Source organism: Agelaius tricolor, unplaced genomic scaffold, assembly GCF_023055355.1.
Source record: "Agelaius tricolor isolate 1412-34295 unplaced genomic scaffold, bAgeTri1.0.p SCAF_1, whole genome shotgun sequence".
NCBI classification, from domain to species: domain Eukaryota; kingdom Metazoa; phylum Chordata; class Aves; order Passeriformes; family Icteridae; genus Agelaius; species Agelaius tricolor.
In genome coordinates, this window is record NW_027269261.1 from 66,312,144 (window position 1) to 66,328,735 (window position 16,592).

General features: G+C 39.4%; 1 protein-coding gene across 2 annotated transcripts in view; it reads right to left on the reverse strand.

Annotated features, from left to right (window-relative positions):
• SLC35F1 (solute carrier family 35 member F1) overlaps window positions 1-16,592 on the reverse strand; it is a 226,108-nt gene that overhangs the window by 47,993 nt on the left and 161,523 nt on the right. For both annotated transcript variants that reach the window (XM_071438019.1, XM_071438029.1), the window contains exon 3: window positions 698-825. In XM_071438019.1, the coding sequence (XP_071294120.1) occupies window positions 698-825 (128 nt within the window). The remainder of the gene's footprint in view (window positions 1-697; window positions 826-16,592) is intronic.

Sequence of the window (16,592 nt, forward strand, 5' to 3'; positions counted from 1 at the left end):
ACCTGTGCTGGGGCAGTTTGTGAAGAACCACAGCCTGTAGAAAGGACTTACAGTGGAGAAGTGTCTCCTCTGGGAGGGATCCCCGCACTGGAGTAGGGGGGAAATGTGAGTGATTTGACTGGTAATAAATTAAACTAACTTGCCCAAGTTGAGTCTGTTTTGCTTGTGATGGTAACTGGTGAGTGATCTGTCCCTGTCCTTATCATGACCCCCAAAACTTCCCTTATATTCCATCTCCCCTGGTTCAGCTGTGGAGGAGGGTTATAGAGTCGCACCTGGTGTCCAGATAGGGTCAGCCCACCCTAGACCTTTAGAAACTCAGATCTAATTAAGGAACCCTAAAATAAGTGCTTGTGTTTTCTCCAAGTACAATACAAAGTGAGAAAAATATTTCAGCCAATCTGAAAATATTTCCTCAAAAGATTAAATTACGTAGATAATGACAAAAATGTGGTTATGAATGGTTTAGCACAGAGAAATAAAGTGGAAGTCATAATGTTTTTGTACAGTTTGGAAAATATTGAATAATAAAAATAGTCCAATATGAAAAAATGTGTCTTATGAGTCAGCATTAAAAGGTACACAGAAGTCAGGGGCAGCAATTAGTTATTGTTCACTGAAGCCAATGGATACTGCACCACTGACCCCACTAGACCTATTATCTTACCTCAAAAGAGGAAATGCTTTGAGTCCTTACCTGTACACTGGTAAGAGTTGTGTATTGATAAGCTTTGACTACCAGGTAATTGGCTTCTATATCTATTATGCCCAGGATCATGTACTTCCACCATCTCCTCTTCAAAATTGCCAGCAAGTTTTCTTCTCCTGTGGAAGTAAACAAGAACAATTATGTAAGAGTTAGGTTTACATGCCCCAAATACCTGTCTGTCCAGAAAAATTATCTAGATCTCTCACATTTACACTAAGCAGTTGAAAGCCGCCATATACAAAGAGGTACTGCAAGGAAGTGAAAACTAACACACCTTATTTGTCTAGCAGATATTAAAAGAGCCAGCTTGGCAAAGTAATATATACACATATATGTGCACATATAAAGTGCTAAAGAATAGAGTAGTTATACTTTTTATACTTTATAAACATAAAGTATAATTATATATAATAATATAATTATAAATATTTATAAATATAAATATAATGCATTTACACTTTCCATATACACTGATAAAAGGTTGTATGCTGCACATATGATGCAACAGGTTTTTGCCAGGGTGTGAGATTAGCAGTATTTTTAAATATGATGGAATATTAGAGGAGGAGAGTAACAGCATCATATGGGCATAGGACAGATCCTGTTCCAAGGATGATTATTCTCATCCTAGAGGTTCAAAGTTCACTTGTTTTGTGAAAGGCTGCATTGAGACATATTTTGGGTGGCAGTTGCTCTGCTCCCAGAATCTTTCTTCTAAAGCAGGCAGGTTTGCTGCCTTCCATGGGAACCCTGTCAATCACCCAGTATTTAATCCTCACCACTTGAAAACTGACACTACAATACAGCCTGCAGATCAAACCCACAACTTTCAAAAGGTCAAAGCATTCCTCATGGTAGACTAGGGCTTATTGTTCTCCATTCAAAAGCAAACAGCTCATTAATTAGGGTGGGCAAACCTATGACTTATTTGCATTACAGTAAGTTCCACACATGATGAGACTTCACTGTGAAAGGGGCAGACTGTGACTGAACACTGTAGGACTGGAGGCCTTTCAGAGTCTGTAGCCTAGAAAGGAATCTAACTGGGGTTTACTTGTCTTGCCAAAGTACTAAAAATGGTATTTGAACTGTCTTGAAACTTTCAAAGCAAGCTCCACTATTCTGAGATTTTTTCATATTGCTGTAGCTTTTCTAAGGGCCTGTGATCACCAAAATGGGTGATGGAAAACACAAAAGAAAAGGATCATTATTGTCCATTGCCACCAAGTCTTCTTCAGGCTTCCCAATTCTCCTTCACAATTTTCCTTCATCGCAAGTGTGTTCGCTCTCTGGCTCAAATGGACCTGGTGATATATGGGCTGCTATAGCCATGGCAGAAACAGCAGGCTCTCCATAGCACAGGCATCTCAGATCTTATAAGACTCAAACACACTAAAAAAGATAACTACTTCAAAAGTTAATTCAAAAATCATAGCTGCTAAAGCTTGACCCTGATGAGTGACTTGAATGGGTTCACCTGAATGAAGCATCTGAATAATTCCATGTTTGTTCATTAACAGATTAATCACACATACACTCATTCAGTGGGATATTATTAGGCAACAGCATAATTATTTGTTACAGCAATAATGACGTTGAGTACAAAACTGTAAATGCTAGAAGTCTTCTTTCCCTCCTCCTTCCCCTCCTTCCTTGCCTCCCTCCTTTCTCCTCTTTCCCTCTCTTTCTTTCAGTAAGCAGCAGAAAAATAGCAGAAACAAGGTGGTAAGTAGAGTAATACTTAAGACAATGAATAATGAGTAAATACATTTAATCATACTGCACTTCCCTGTTACACTTACTAAATTCTATCCTTCAGACATAATTATGACTACATTTATGTACTTCTATGATGATTTGAGCATGTAGAATTATTTTCATTTTTTAAAAAATATATTTAGGGAGAGGTTTTTAAAAGGAATTTGAGATTAGGTGTCCTAATTTATACTGAAATCAGTGTAAACCACACTAAGTCCTTTACAGGTATTGAAACTGTATCTCAAATTTTATGCTGCCCAGACAACGGCTTTAAAGCATCAACTGGAAAACAACAATGCAATGGAAAGATGTGGTTAAAGTTGCAGAGTGATTTTTTATTTTAACTGTAAAGATAAAGCCAAAAAATTGAAGAGATCAAACTGCAGTCTCTATTCCAACAGTGGAAATCCCACCTGAATCTCTTTTTGTTACAATAGGACCTTGATGGTACCTAGAAAAGCAGAGAGAAGCAGCAGGCTCAAGAGCTGCACTGGCAGTAGGTTGCCTGAGCCAGGACTATGGGTACAACTTAAGATCTCTTGGTGCCTTTGGCTTGCCAGTGCTTTCTTCCATTTCCAGCCACAGATCACTGTATTGCTCAGATGTGGCCAACTAAGTCGGCGTTAAAAATAAATGTATGGCTATGACTTCTGGCTAATGGGTAAAGTGAGAGTTTCCAGTGATGGGAATTAACTCTTCTACAATTTAAACTGGCACACACAGTTCTCTCTTTTTGCTTTCTTGATTTTTTCTTTGCTCTTGATGAAAATAAGAAAAATACTTGATATATGGTAACTTATCTTTGATTTAGATCTCTGAGATATTCCAAACTGCAAAAGAGCAGTTTCTGCTGAGAATGCTGTGCAGAGCAAAAAGCTCAGGAATCACTTCCAAAGGGGGAGGCAGGCAGAAGGATGATCATCTGCAGTGACTGTCAGTCCAGTGCTATGGACAGATCAAGGCAGAGGCAGTGGAGTCCTGGTTTTGACAGGTGGCTGAAATGGAGTCACCATACTCAAATGTCCCAGCCTAGCAAAAAACACCCAGTAAAAGGCAACAGTGGAAGATAACCTGGAGAAGATGTGGGGCTGCCAGCAGGACAGGACCTCTGAATAGCAATCACAGATTGCAAACTCAGTGAATTTGGAAAACAAAGAGAATGGAAAGGGGAGTCAAGGAGACAAGTGGGAAGCCTTGACTTGTGAAAACTAAAAGGACAAGCAGAGAGAATCAAAAGCTTTATTCTAAGACTCACATCCTGAATAGAAATAAACATTGCCTTTGTGTAAAAACAATGATGGGAACACAACCATAACACTTTATTAAAAACAAAGCAAAAAGAGACAATCTGAGTTTTTTAAAATATATTTCCCTCAATGACAACTCAAAGCAAATTAATTATTTCTGTCTTTTGAGTTGTAAGCATAGTAGACCAGAAGGACCAAATGTAGATGCCTATACCTGAACCAACTAGTAAAGAATTTTAAAGGGCTTTTTTCAGCTTTTTTAAAAATATGATTTGATTAGAATGAGATACAGTAGGAAGACAGATTATTTCAGATCATGTCTTTTTGTTATTACTGCAATACATCTGGAGTTTCAGCCAGTCATATAAGCAAATATTAAGCCATAAAGTGTGCAGGTTAGCTTAAGGGCAGCATTTCCCATGAGACAAAGCACATATTGATGCCAGTGAACATGCATTTATGTAAGTGCACACATTAATGCTGTCTCTAGACACTGCCTTCTTTTGATGGAGGTCCTCCTTCAAAAAACAACCTCCAACTTCTTTCAGCACTTGAGCTTCTGAAAAGGTAAGTCTTCATATTCAGTCTAATTCAAATGTAGTGTAGATTTAAAAGTAAGTTGCCTGTTCAGAATGTTTCAAGATTCAGAAGTCTAGCATAGTTTTATTGCAGAGAAATAAAAACCTTCTCTTCTTGCTCTTTCTAGAATGATAATTTAAGTTTAAATTTTTTTACTAATTTTGCAGTGAGACACACTTGACAGATATATATACAAAGGAGGTCTTAGTGTTTCGAAAAAAGCTACTGCTTTGTGTCTCTTGGCTTGAATTAAATATCAACAAATAAGCTGCTTTGTAGAAAAGATGGTTTTATATCTTGTAATAAGGATTTACCCCTGGGGGGATTACAAAATTAAAAATAAATTAGAGAGAAAATTGGAAGAGGCTTTAGCTGCACAGTGTCTACCAAATATACAAATACACATGTACAAAACCCTTTTTACATTCATCCACACAGCCACAGAGGCACAATAAAAAACCCAACAACCATTAAGACAGCAAATTCCCAATTATTTGTGTATGGGCTTGGGACACAGGTAGAATAACAGCACTGCTAGACCAGAAAATCAGCATATTGCTTGCTTCTCTTTCATCCACTGCAGTCTCTCTCTTTTACTTTAGATGACAACTTGCTTTTTAGATCAAGATCATCAAAGGAGCTGTGCTCTCCTTCTTCCTTACAGAGTTTAGCAGAGAGATCTAAATGAGTGCAGGAGACTTGCAAGGGGGAGGGCTGGCAGGCACTCTGGTCCTCCCCTGCCTCTCACAAGAGTGCCAGAGTCAAGTGCTGAGTGGTAAAGAAGCAAAAGTCTCACAAAGGATGATTATACCAGGATTTCCTTATTGCCTCACTGTTTGAAAAAGAATCTCAATTACAAATGAAAATTACAGGATAATTGTTTCTTTTGAATTTTTGCCCATTACAGGCAGTCTTGCAGACACAGAGCTTCTCCAGTACAAACATTATTTCTCTACAGACTTTGCAGACATCCAGCCCTAACCAGGACAGGGGTAAGGAGGCAGTCAAATGGGGTTACACTGTGTAGAGTAACACAGATTTTTTTACAAAGCCAAAAGGCTCCCATGCCTAAACAATAAAACTTTGCTTGTCTTCTGCTTGGTCAAGTAGCTGGTTCAGAAGGCTGAAGGCCTGCTCTAGGAGACTTTAACCTCTGCACAAAAGCTCAAAAGAACTGTTCCTCTTCTGTGTGAGTTTGCATCCCCCTGACCCAAAAAGGTTTCTTATTTCCTCATATCCACTTGTATTACTGATGACTACTTTATGGGAATACTGATGCCTAAAGACAAAACAGCAACATTGCTAAATTATTTACACAACAGAGAAAATGCACTCTTACAGGAATACTTCACTAGTCTGGCTTCACAAAACACCTGAAAATACCCAGTTGCCCTCACAGATGATGCTTGCAGGCTGCACTGCTCCTGTCCTGTACCACGTTTTCAGCAAGCCTTTGGGAGACTAGATGGCATCATTTCCCTTCGCCTCCTCAGAACATCTGATCTTATCCAACCTGTTCTTATTCACAGCTCCCTCCTGCTCCCTCTCTCACAGTGGGAAAGCTGCGTTGGTGTAACAGCCCTGAGCTGCTGCTGCAACTGGCTCTCACATGCTCCTGCTCCTTGCCCTGTGCCAGCTGGTGCTTGTGGGGCTGTGCAGTGAGCCAGGGTAAAGACTTGCCTGAAACCAAAGATTTGGGATTTTCAGATTAATTTTCAGACTGTGTCCTGAGCAGTTTGTGACCAAATCCATATTACTCTTGTAGGAGGCGAGCACCAAGTAAACAGATCCAGTCAAGGGACAAGTTTCTCCTCTGATACAGGCCAGGCTTAGCTTATTAACATGACACAACACAGCATTCCCTTCACTAAATTACAAGCTCATCTGAAGTGTTTTGACTTGTAATTTCCTTTTAGAGATTTTGCAGAACAGACTGTTTTGACTGTGGATGTAGATCATAATAGTTGAAGTCAGATCTAAGAATTTGAACATGCATTTTTATAAAAAACGTGAAAGGATCAATTTTTGGTGCCTTGATTTTGATCTAGCCTAAGCTCTGTTGTTAGATCTTATAATCTTCAAATGTTTTATTTCATGAGATTACTGGTTGTTACTTTAAGGGGTAAATTACAATTTAAACTACACAGATAAAGTAGCTCATCATGCCTCAGTTTCTCTCCTCCTGCCCACCCACTAGACTACATATGGCTTTCCCTTTGATGGCAGACACAATGCTTGGTGTCACTACCACAGGTTACTGCAAAGACCTGAAGAAAGCTTGGAACAGTACACTGTTTCAAAAAAAAAACCAACAAAACAACAACCTGCTAAACTCCCAGCCTTTTAATGTGTCAAGATAAAAAAAACTGTGCTATTTCTAATACACAAATTTTTTATTCATGTTGTTTTATCCCCTACCTAAACTTAGGTAAGCACTTTCCCTGAAATGGCAGAATGTGTCTCATTCTGTAATGCAGAGGGACATGAGCACACTGAGAAGCGGGAGCCTTCCCCCAAACCTAAGAGTTGATTATATCTTTCTGAATGAAATCTTCACTATTAATATCTGATCTACAATACTCTCAGTCTTAAGCTACCTCTGAGCTAACACTGTAGTCTATCAGCTTTTGGCTCACTTTCACACAGCACTACTTCAAAACAGGCTGCTGGACAGATGATCATCGTAGATCCCTTCCAACTGTAATACTCCTTTTCTTTCCCTTTCCTTTCCTTTCCCTTTCCCTTCCCTTTCCCCTTCCCTTCCCTTCCCTTCCCTTCCCTTCCCTTCCCTTCCCTTCCCTTCCCTTCCCTTCCCTTCCCTTCCCTTCCCTTCCCTTCCCTTCCCTTCCCTTCCCTTCCCTTCTCTCATTTTCAAACTCACTAGGGTGTAAGTCAAAAGATCAAATGAAGGAAATCTGTATATATATCTCTGTATATCATTTGTAAATGTGTAATGTGCATTAATGATTTATCCTCCTAGATAAACCTGGGCATCTTAATCATATTCACAAGATTAATTAAAGTCAAATAATCACAAAAGAAATAATATTCATTGTTTAAGGCAGAGGAGTCAGTTAGAATGCATGACTTTTTTTTCCCCATCTTTCATAGACTCATACACAATGTTGGTCCAGCCACCTACCCACTCTGTGACATTTTTTCCCAGCAGACAGATATGAATAATGACTTACCTACTTGGTATTCGTGATTCCTACAAATTTTATTTCCCAAAGCATTGAAATTTGACTGAGATAGTAAAAAAAAGACCCAATGCAAATTTTCATTACTATTAACCATTCATAGATCAAGCAGACTCAACTGAAATTTAATACGTACCCTTTCTTTAAAAGACAGTAAGATAAGAATAAGGAAGTCAAGGAGTGTGTATCTTTCTCCATTCTCCATCAGTAATGTCTGAACACACTGATCTAATTCAAATCTAATCTGACAGAGACTGCAAAGGTATTACTTCCTATAGATTTTATAGTTAACTGAGCAGAAGAAAGAAAAACAAACATTGCCACCACCATGTATAGGCTTGGAAGTACTCACACTACTTACTAGGCACCAAGGTTGGGACTCTGCATCTTCTCACACACCAGCTACAAACCCCTAAGAGATCAGGGAGTGCCCGTTCTGGGGATCACCAAATTGCTGCCTAGTAGCAGGCACTGGCATGAAATATGAGCAAGGGCTGTATCCAGGATATGGCACACATGAAGGAGAACCAGTTTTTTTTACAGGCTATGAAACCTAGACATATCCACTAAAAAAAGAAGCCTCTCTGCTGATGACTACCAAGAGGCCTGTACTATTAAGAGGATTACTATTAATAAGGCTATTGGTGAACATTGAAAAAGGGATTGTTGTTTCTTGTGGTACATACACACTCCAACCCTGAAAATTCTTCTTAGTTTTGCAACAAATTAATTGACATTGAAAGGAGCATTTTCAAGTAGAATAGGATGGGAAGATGATGATAAAGAAGCAATGCTGACAGAATTAAAACTTCATCTGGAGTCAATAATTTTAACCAAAAATATGTAAAATCCTAATAGCCAGCACTATTTGATGCCATTACCCAGGGCAAGGGGAGAAGAGTTCAGAATACATTATGGCTGCCTGGCTCTAGACATATATGGCTTTATAGATGCTCCATGATCTCTAGAGGTATTCCAGAATTCTTCTGCAGTAGACATCTGCAAGCAGACAGTCTCCTCTTGGAGTATTTATTTGTGGTACAGCATCCAGGAGAATTATTCCCCTTCTGAAACTTTCCTGACACCACTGTTAGCGAACTGGAATAAAGTTTGCTAAACTTCCAAATTACATATTAAATATCATCCCCTGGAGGAATATAGAAGCTTTGGGAACTTCTCATCACCATGGGTAAAACCCTCACTTAGAACAACCACAGATTACTCAAGAAGTGCCACTAATTACACACAAAGCAGAAAATGCAGGAGCTGCCAGTAGTTAAAGCAGTTGTGAGGCCAGTCCAGGTCTCCAAGGTGACCAGCAGCAGAGGCCCAGGAGAAGCATGCAAGACACACCAATGAATTGTGGCTCCTTCATTGTTGGCCACAGCATGAGCACCTTGTTTTATGTGTGGCAGTAATTACAAAAGGCTTATTCAAAATGAGTAAACCCAGTTAAGCAGAGAAAATTCAGGCATGAGCATAAAGATATATGTGAAACACAATAGCTTCATACAACAGCGAGAGCCAGTGCATTTATTTGCCTATGCCATGATACTACCAGGAGTCATACACACCAGAAATCTCAATGTTCCATCTGTAATGATCAAAACTACTAAAAAATCCCATTGTTTATATCCCTTGCAGCATGACTACTGAAGTAGGATACCAAAAGCATAAAACATCACTGAACCATGCTAATTAATTGGCGTAAAGCATCACATTGCCACCATGGCAAACTAGACATCTACAGGCAATTCTGCTGAAGAAACTTGCTATTCTTTATTACAAAATCCTAAATGAGTTCTCAGAATGACCATTAAGATTTGATATGAAGCCAGATATATTTTTAGATGACATGTTGATTGGAGCAGGTGAAATTTTGTTGCATACCTGTTATGTACCTAAATCAACAGGGTCTTGCTGTGACCCCTGATGATTTAGCAATATTAGTATCAGATAAACAAATCAGAATTATACATCCATATGTCTACATAAAGGAGAAAGAGATGTGGGAAGCAACCTGAACCATGGAGAGCAGCCCTCCATCCTGCACTTCTTGCCTGCTGAGCTGGCAGAACCAGACTAGAAAAACTTTACAATAGAGTTGGGACTGTAATGTTTCTCACAAGAAAAATACACATTTTCCACGAGTCAAACTCTATAAAATGACAACTTAGTAGGTTTATGAAGTTGAAAGGTAAGAGGTGCATAATCTCTAAGAGATGCATAATCAGAGTAGTCAACTTTTGTGTATTTTTTGCCATCTTTCACAAGCGTGGTGGTCATGACCAGCATGTAAGTACAATCATATCCAGAAGGTGGTGAAATTTGCAATACTATTCAGGCATTGTTTTGCTCTATCTAGAACATTAAATGTTAATTGAATGACCAGTGTGTACCAGTTTACCTTCAGTAAATTGGTCAAAGCAGCTTTGTATCGGGTATCAAAACTCACCTGGTCCTGGTCATGCATAAAGTAATGGCTGGAATACAAAGCAAAATCCAAATCTACAGAAAAAAAAGTGTTGTGTCCCTGCTTAGTGCAGTCTTGAAGTCTGAAAAATACAGAATCTGATCACTGTAGCTGTGCTACTGAAACAATGAAGAGTTTGAGACTGAGACTGATAAGATGATGGACTAGCAACCTGGAGGTCTGCAGTCCTCTAAAGTCTGACAAAAGAGTACCTGCAGTGTGATGTGCAAACTGAGAGGTATTGCCTCAGTGCTATTATAAATGAACTATGCATCTGGTAGTGCTACTGGTGACTGGAGATTGTGCTCATGCTTAAGGTATCAAAACAGTAATTAACTGAAGATAACATGCATTATCTTTCCATGGAAAAAAGTGATAGCCAACCAAAAGTATGATAGAGAAATTCAGGATCTCATAAAATATATACAATAAAGTTGTATAGTTTGGATCCAGGAATCATTCAGTAGGAGAGCTAATGCCACTATGCTGCTGCTTAATCAGGGAAAGACTAGTATTACATCTGGCACTTGTCATCCTACTGCAGTAAGAGAAACTCCACTAATTCATCCAGAAACTGAGCTGTGCATCTTGGAAAAGCCAAGCATGGTTTTAGGAAGAGCTTGTTCTAGGGGCAGAATCTGGAGCCAGCACATAAGCTGGTACTTCCCAGAATGGTGGTTTGGTGCCCATTGGGGCTCTGATCCCAGGAAAACTAGCAGTTCTGGGAGGACAAAAAGAGATCAGTGTGGGAGGCAGCTACTGGAAGATGCAGCCAATATCCCCCTTTTGGTTTCAGAATAAATGCAAGTAGATCACCATGGTATTAAGAACACTCTAAAATAATGAGCTCTTGGTGTCTGTCATCCCTGGAAATCGCAGTCACTTTCTGCACACTCTTCTGTAATGTGTGTTACTGAATCATGCAGTGCTCAGCAGGGTGCACTGAAAATTAAACATCTCCCACTCCTCCTCACCAAGAATTCAAGAGAATGTGCATCTGAAAACACTGCTGAGAAGTACAGAAACTTGACACAGCAGCTGTGAGGAGTGATTGCGCCTCTCTTGATTCCAGCTGATTGCCACGAAGCTCAAAAAATCTCCAGTAATAAATGATACAATGAAGAAACTTGTAAAAAACTGTTTCCTTTACCTGAATCCTGATTTATAAGCAAATTGCTGAATGTCTCACGTGTTTTACAGGTATTGACCCTGTAGCCATTCCACATTAATGAGAAGTAACACTTAACCAGAAATATGTCCAATTCATTTATAGGAGAGGAAATATTAATGTGCTAGGAAGATATTCTGGCTGATAAGAGCAACATGAAATTCTATAATGTGAAACTCAGGGTTAGAATAAAAGGAACTTGCATCCTGTGCAATTAACATCCAAGCAGAAATTCATCAACTGATGAGGTGGCCAACCATTAATGTGTGAATTATGGCCAGGTATCACAAGTGCCCCCTTGCACTTCCAGCTGGTTACTTACACACCAACAGAATGTTTACCATCTTGTCATCTATCATTTCATTCAGGAGCACATCTTTCTATGCTTACAAGCACACATATCTGACTCAGACACATATCCTTTGAACATCAATCCAGTTGTGCAAGAGTCATGATTTTTCTTCCTTTCTCCATTCCACAGTTGAAGCCCAGTGGCAGTTCCATCACACAACAACCGTTCAGCACATGAAAGAAGGGAGTCAATGCACCTTCCTTGCACGAGCTGCTAATAAAAGTAACAGATTGCTGAGGGCTGGGAAGTACAGACAGAGCATTAGCTCAGTTGGTTAGAGCTTGATGCCAATAATTCCAGGGTTCTGGCTTTGGTCCCTGTATGGACCATCCACTTAAGAGCTGGACTCAATAATGCTTCCAGCTTGGAATATTCTGTGACTCTGTGTCTGACTTTTTATATTCTATATATGAGAGTGATGCATACAATGCTGAGAAATGCATGAGCAAAATGATTCAAGAGAAGGAAACCATTCCAGATGTAGCGGTCACCTTAGCAATCCCATTTCTCAGAAAACCCATCAGCACAGGCAGAATGAAGGTATATCACACAAGATCAGGCAGCCAGAAAGGGTGAACAGGCTGTCTGACCCTCTCAGAGAAAAGATGTGTCAGTGTGGAAGACTCAAAATAAACTTCATCATAAAGGCCATGACAGGTAAGTATGAAATCTCATTTGTCAGCAACAGTAAAACATCTTCTGTGAGAAAAGTAGAATAATAACATTTCAGGAAATGCAGTTAATAAAATAATTCCCATAAAACACCTGGGGGCATCTAGCATCAAGAAAAGCTTCTTGCAAAAACAATGGATGGAATTTTTTTGTGGAAGAATATTTAAAGCTGAGAGTTCTGTAACCCATCAAACAAGAGTGAAAGTGCCATTAAACGTCTCATAACTATTCCCATTCTTTGATACTCAAATATGCATTCACAATTTTTTTTTTTAATTATGGCCCTTATTTTCTGCAGCCTTGTACCCAGGGAGTGTAATATAGGTGAGGATGAGTTACACCTGCTTTGTTCAGTGTGGCAATGGCTCCACAAAGTGCACAACAGCAGGGCTGGGGCTTTCTGTGATGTGGCAGCAGCACTGGGTGTCCCCAGTTAACATCTTCTACACCGAAATGTATTCCTATGTGAAGGCTCAGCCCTTTCAGCCAGCTTTACCACTGACAGTAAGACAAGCCATACACATGAAATGTGAGCAGAGGTTTCAGGTGAAATTTGTGCAGGGCAGCCCAGGTGAATTAGATCACGTGGGTTTTTCACACGTTTGTGTGTTCCTAGTTGCAAACACCAGGCTGAGTTCATATGAAACTCTGAAGAAGCAATTAATGTTTGAAGGCATAAAATTCAAGATGCCAGCCAGATGGCAATGGAAGAGGGAGAGAATGAAGGTAGCATGTGGACATAACTGTGCTGCTTGGACATAGGCCTTCACCTGTTAAAACTATACTTCAGTACCTGCATAGGAATGGTTGCTTATCTACTTTGCTAGAGCTAATAAAAGGCTAATGAAAGTAGAAACATCCCCTAAAGATCTGGGAGCCACCAGAATTTATTGGCTGGTCATGAGATCTCTACTGATCTCCCAGCAAGTACTGTTGCCAACTATAACCACAAGTGCACCAGCAGGAGTTCAAAAAGCCCTTCTTTTTACTTTGTTTTCCTGCTCTCCATTTCTCTCTCTCTTCCTCTTAAGATTTTCATGGGAAACCACACTCATGGTGGTTTTCAAACCTTTCCATGGTCTGATAGAATGCATCAATTTATTATCCCGCTCTTTACTGTCTTCCATGCATGTGTAGTAACACTCACATATTCTCAATAATTTCGTCCTGTTAATATTCAGCTTTTGCATAGAAGATCTTTGCTACTCCTAAGTGAGCTAAAAGACAACTCCAATAGGATTACTTAGGTTGTTTATGGGGTTAATAACAATTTGGTTTGGTTTTAGGCATATAGATTTAAATTTGTTTTCTTGATAGGGAAAAGTAACAAGCCATTTTTAATTTAGAAAACAGAAACCATTAGTGCTATCTTGTGTTGTGACAGCAAAAGACTACAGAGCTCTCCTGACAACCTCTCTATTTTTTGGTCTCTTCTTATGCCTTGCTCTATTTATTATTGCTGAAGAGGCATGCATAACATCTGGTCATAAAGATACAAAATTTCTCCTTTAGGAGGAAGAATGGGCTAATATAGGTCATCTGTATGATACGTACATCATCCTTACAATTGTATCCAAGACAGATAACATCCAGGAAAAATAGCTTTAAATAAACAAAGAAACAAACAAAATCCTTCAATATGTAGGTCCAGGAAAGCATATGCTTTAGCATATGTGTAGTCAAGATATTGAACTACATAGGCTCATTTACTGCCAAATTCTGAGTTTCTTAAATGCACAAGATCCATAATAACTATTCAGGTCTGCCATGATCTGTCATATGCATCTCCTCTAAAAAATTCCTGCTTCAAAATAAATGACTGCATTTCTAACTGCTTTCTTGTTTACATAATTTCCAAATAGGAAAGGCTAAAAAAATCTTCCTGGGATTCAGACTTCTGCATCAATTTCACCAGTAAAAAAGCAATAAAATTTGCTTAGACAAAATCAACATATTTTTATGAAAATTTATTACACTCACCAGTGTAAACATTCACAAGAATGTTTAAACATTTTTGCATTAGAATTCTGATTTGTTTTACAAGCTTGAGGTTTCATTTTGATTTTTAGTTGATTGATTTTGTATGGTTTTATTTTATTTACATACTTTTTAATAATTTCAGAGAAGGTCAGGAGAAGCAACGTGGACACATGTCCATGTGATGGACTCATGAGTCCAATGTGATGGACTCATGGTATGATATTTGTAACATAAAACCTGTCAAAAGAATAGTTCAAATGCTTAATATTTTTATCACATTATTTTAATAAACCATATAATAAATAGAGATTCTTTGATTTCAAAAAGACTGTAAGATGTATCAAAATAAAATAAATAATATTGCAACTAATCACGAGTCAGAATATATACAGAATATATCCTGAGATGTGGCTTCATATTCTCAGTTCTTGCTTCAAACCTTCTGCCTTCCAGCATGCAGTCCTCCACCAGAGAAGAGGGCTAAGGCAGATGGATGGCTTCACCCAGGCAGGAAGGATATAATTCATGCACTATTCTTCATCATCTTATAGATATCATATCTATATTTACCTATTGCAAGTACAGTGTTAGGTAGAGAATTTAGACTAAATATTGGAATGGAGTCTCTTTTGAAGGAGAGTTCGATACCAACAGGCCTTTAATAGCTCTTGCAATCAGTATTTTGTGAGCTGGGAACACATGCAGACGCTTCCAAGTGTTGGTTTGATCTGTGGCCTGAAAAACTCCAGCATTCAAATGCAAAATACTCCCCAAAATAATTATGCTCTCTCCTTCTTTTTCCAGTTCATCTTGCATATTACTCCCCCATTTGTACCTTTTTTCCCTACACGCCCACTGCAGCTTTACCTTTGCTTTTTCAAACTATTTTGCTACATTCAAATATTAATGTATCCCACACTCACACGCCTACCCTTGTGGTTTGCCTGCAGCAACTGAGGCTTACACCTTCCACCAAACCACCATTTGATTGTTTGGTAAGTGGCATCAGCCTTGAGCTTGCTATTTCACCTTCTGTGTCAGGAGCTGGCACATGCCTTCATGGTCATGCTCACCAGCTCAGCAGTTTTACCTGCCCCCAACAGAAAAGAGCTGTGCCCAGCTTCTACAAGAGAGCAGCAAATCCCCTCTCCTCTGACAGTTTAATTGGCAAGCATCTAGGACCCTTTCCAACAATTATATAAAGTTTTCCAGCCAGCAGAAATTATGTGGGCATGTCTCTGAGCAACTTGATCTAGCTGAAGATGTCTCTGATCATTGCAGGGGGGTTGGACTAGATGGACCTTTAAGGGCCCACCCAGCCTGGACTGTTTGATGGTTCTATGATTCCAAATGACTCAGCTATTCACAATTTCCTCAGCACCTGGAGTGCTGCAAAGGCTCTGGCTACCTCTTGCCACCCCCACCTTCCTCACCAATGCTGCTGCTCTCAAGAGCCAGAGAAAGCTGCTCAGCCTCAGCAATAAACACAACATAAGGATTAGCATTTTGGTATGTAATTTTAAAAGCTGCTTTACTGATACGTGAGTTTACACTCACCTCACTGCAACATACCAGTAGGTGCTTAAAGAGCAAGACACAGGACCAGACAATATCCCTTCCATCACAAGCTCTTGTCCGTAGCAAAGAAAACGTATGCTGAGAAAGAAACTGCAAGACCAAGGAGTTGCAGTTGGGACTGGACTTGGGAAGCATCAGGGAGGAAGGAAAGTTCCTGCACAACTACAAGACTACTGAAGTGCTAATCTGGAATGCCTTCAGTATTTTTATTCTTTACATTTCTATTCCAGTTAAAGATAGTGGGTTTTCCTTTTCCCTTAATCACTGCTTCATACTGTAGCAAGAAAATCTGGAAACCTGGGATTTCACACATAAACTTACTTTAGATGGGAGTGAAAAGAAGTGAAGGGTACTGCCTGTGATCTGAAAGGTGAGTGGGGTGGTAATTATACCAAGAGAACTGAAGAACCACATATTAAACACCACAGTGCATTAGTACCGCTACCTTCAGCTGAACCACACTATAATTTCATCACATGAGATGAATGCAAGCTTTCCTACCCAGCTATTCCTGTTTTGCAATCCTGTTTTTTTTGAGACCGGTCTGGATATGAGGAAATCAAGCAAAGGGGAGCCCAAATTCACAGGCTTCTGGACTAAAAAGGAAAAATTGCTCATTGTATGGGTTCCATGGGAAATCCTGATTGGGAACACGCAGGTAATTAATATCTTGCCAGGTGAATTTCTCAGGTCATCAGTCTTCTAAATATGTGAAAAAACATACTTAAATTTCCCCTTTGCATTTCCTTGCACAACAGCTCTTCCTGTGGAAATGTGTCATTCCTGACTTTCCAGCAGTGTCTGTATGAAAAGGCCATCGAGGCCCAAAGTCTTGCATTCACCCAGAGTGTGAAAGGCTTTTCTTTTATTTCCTGC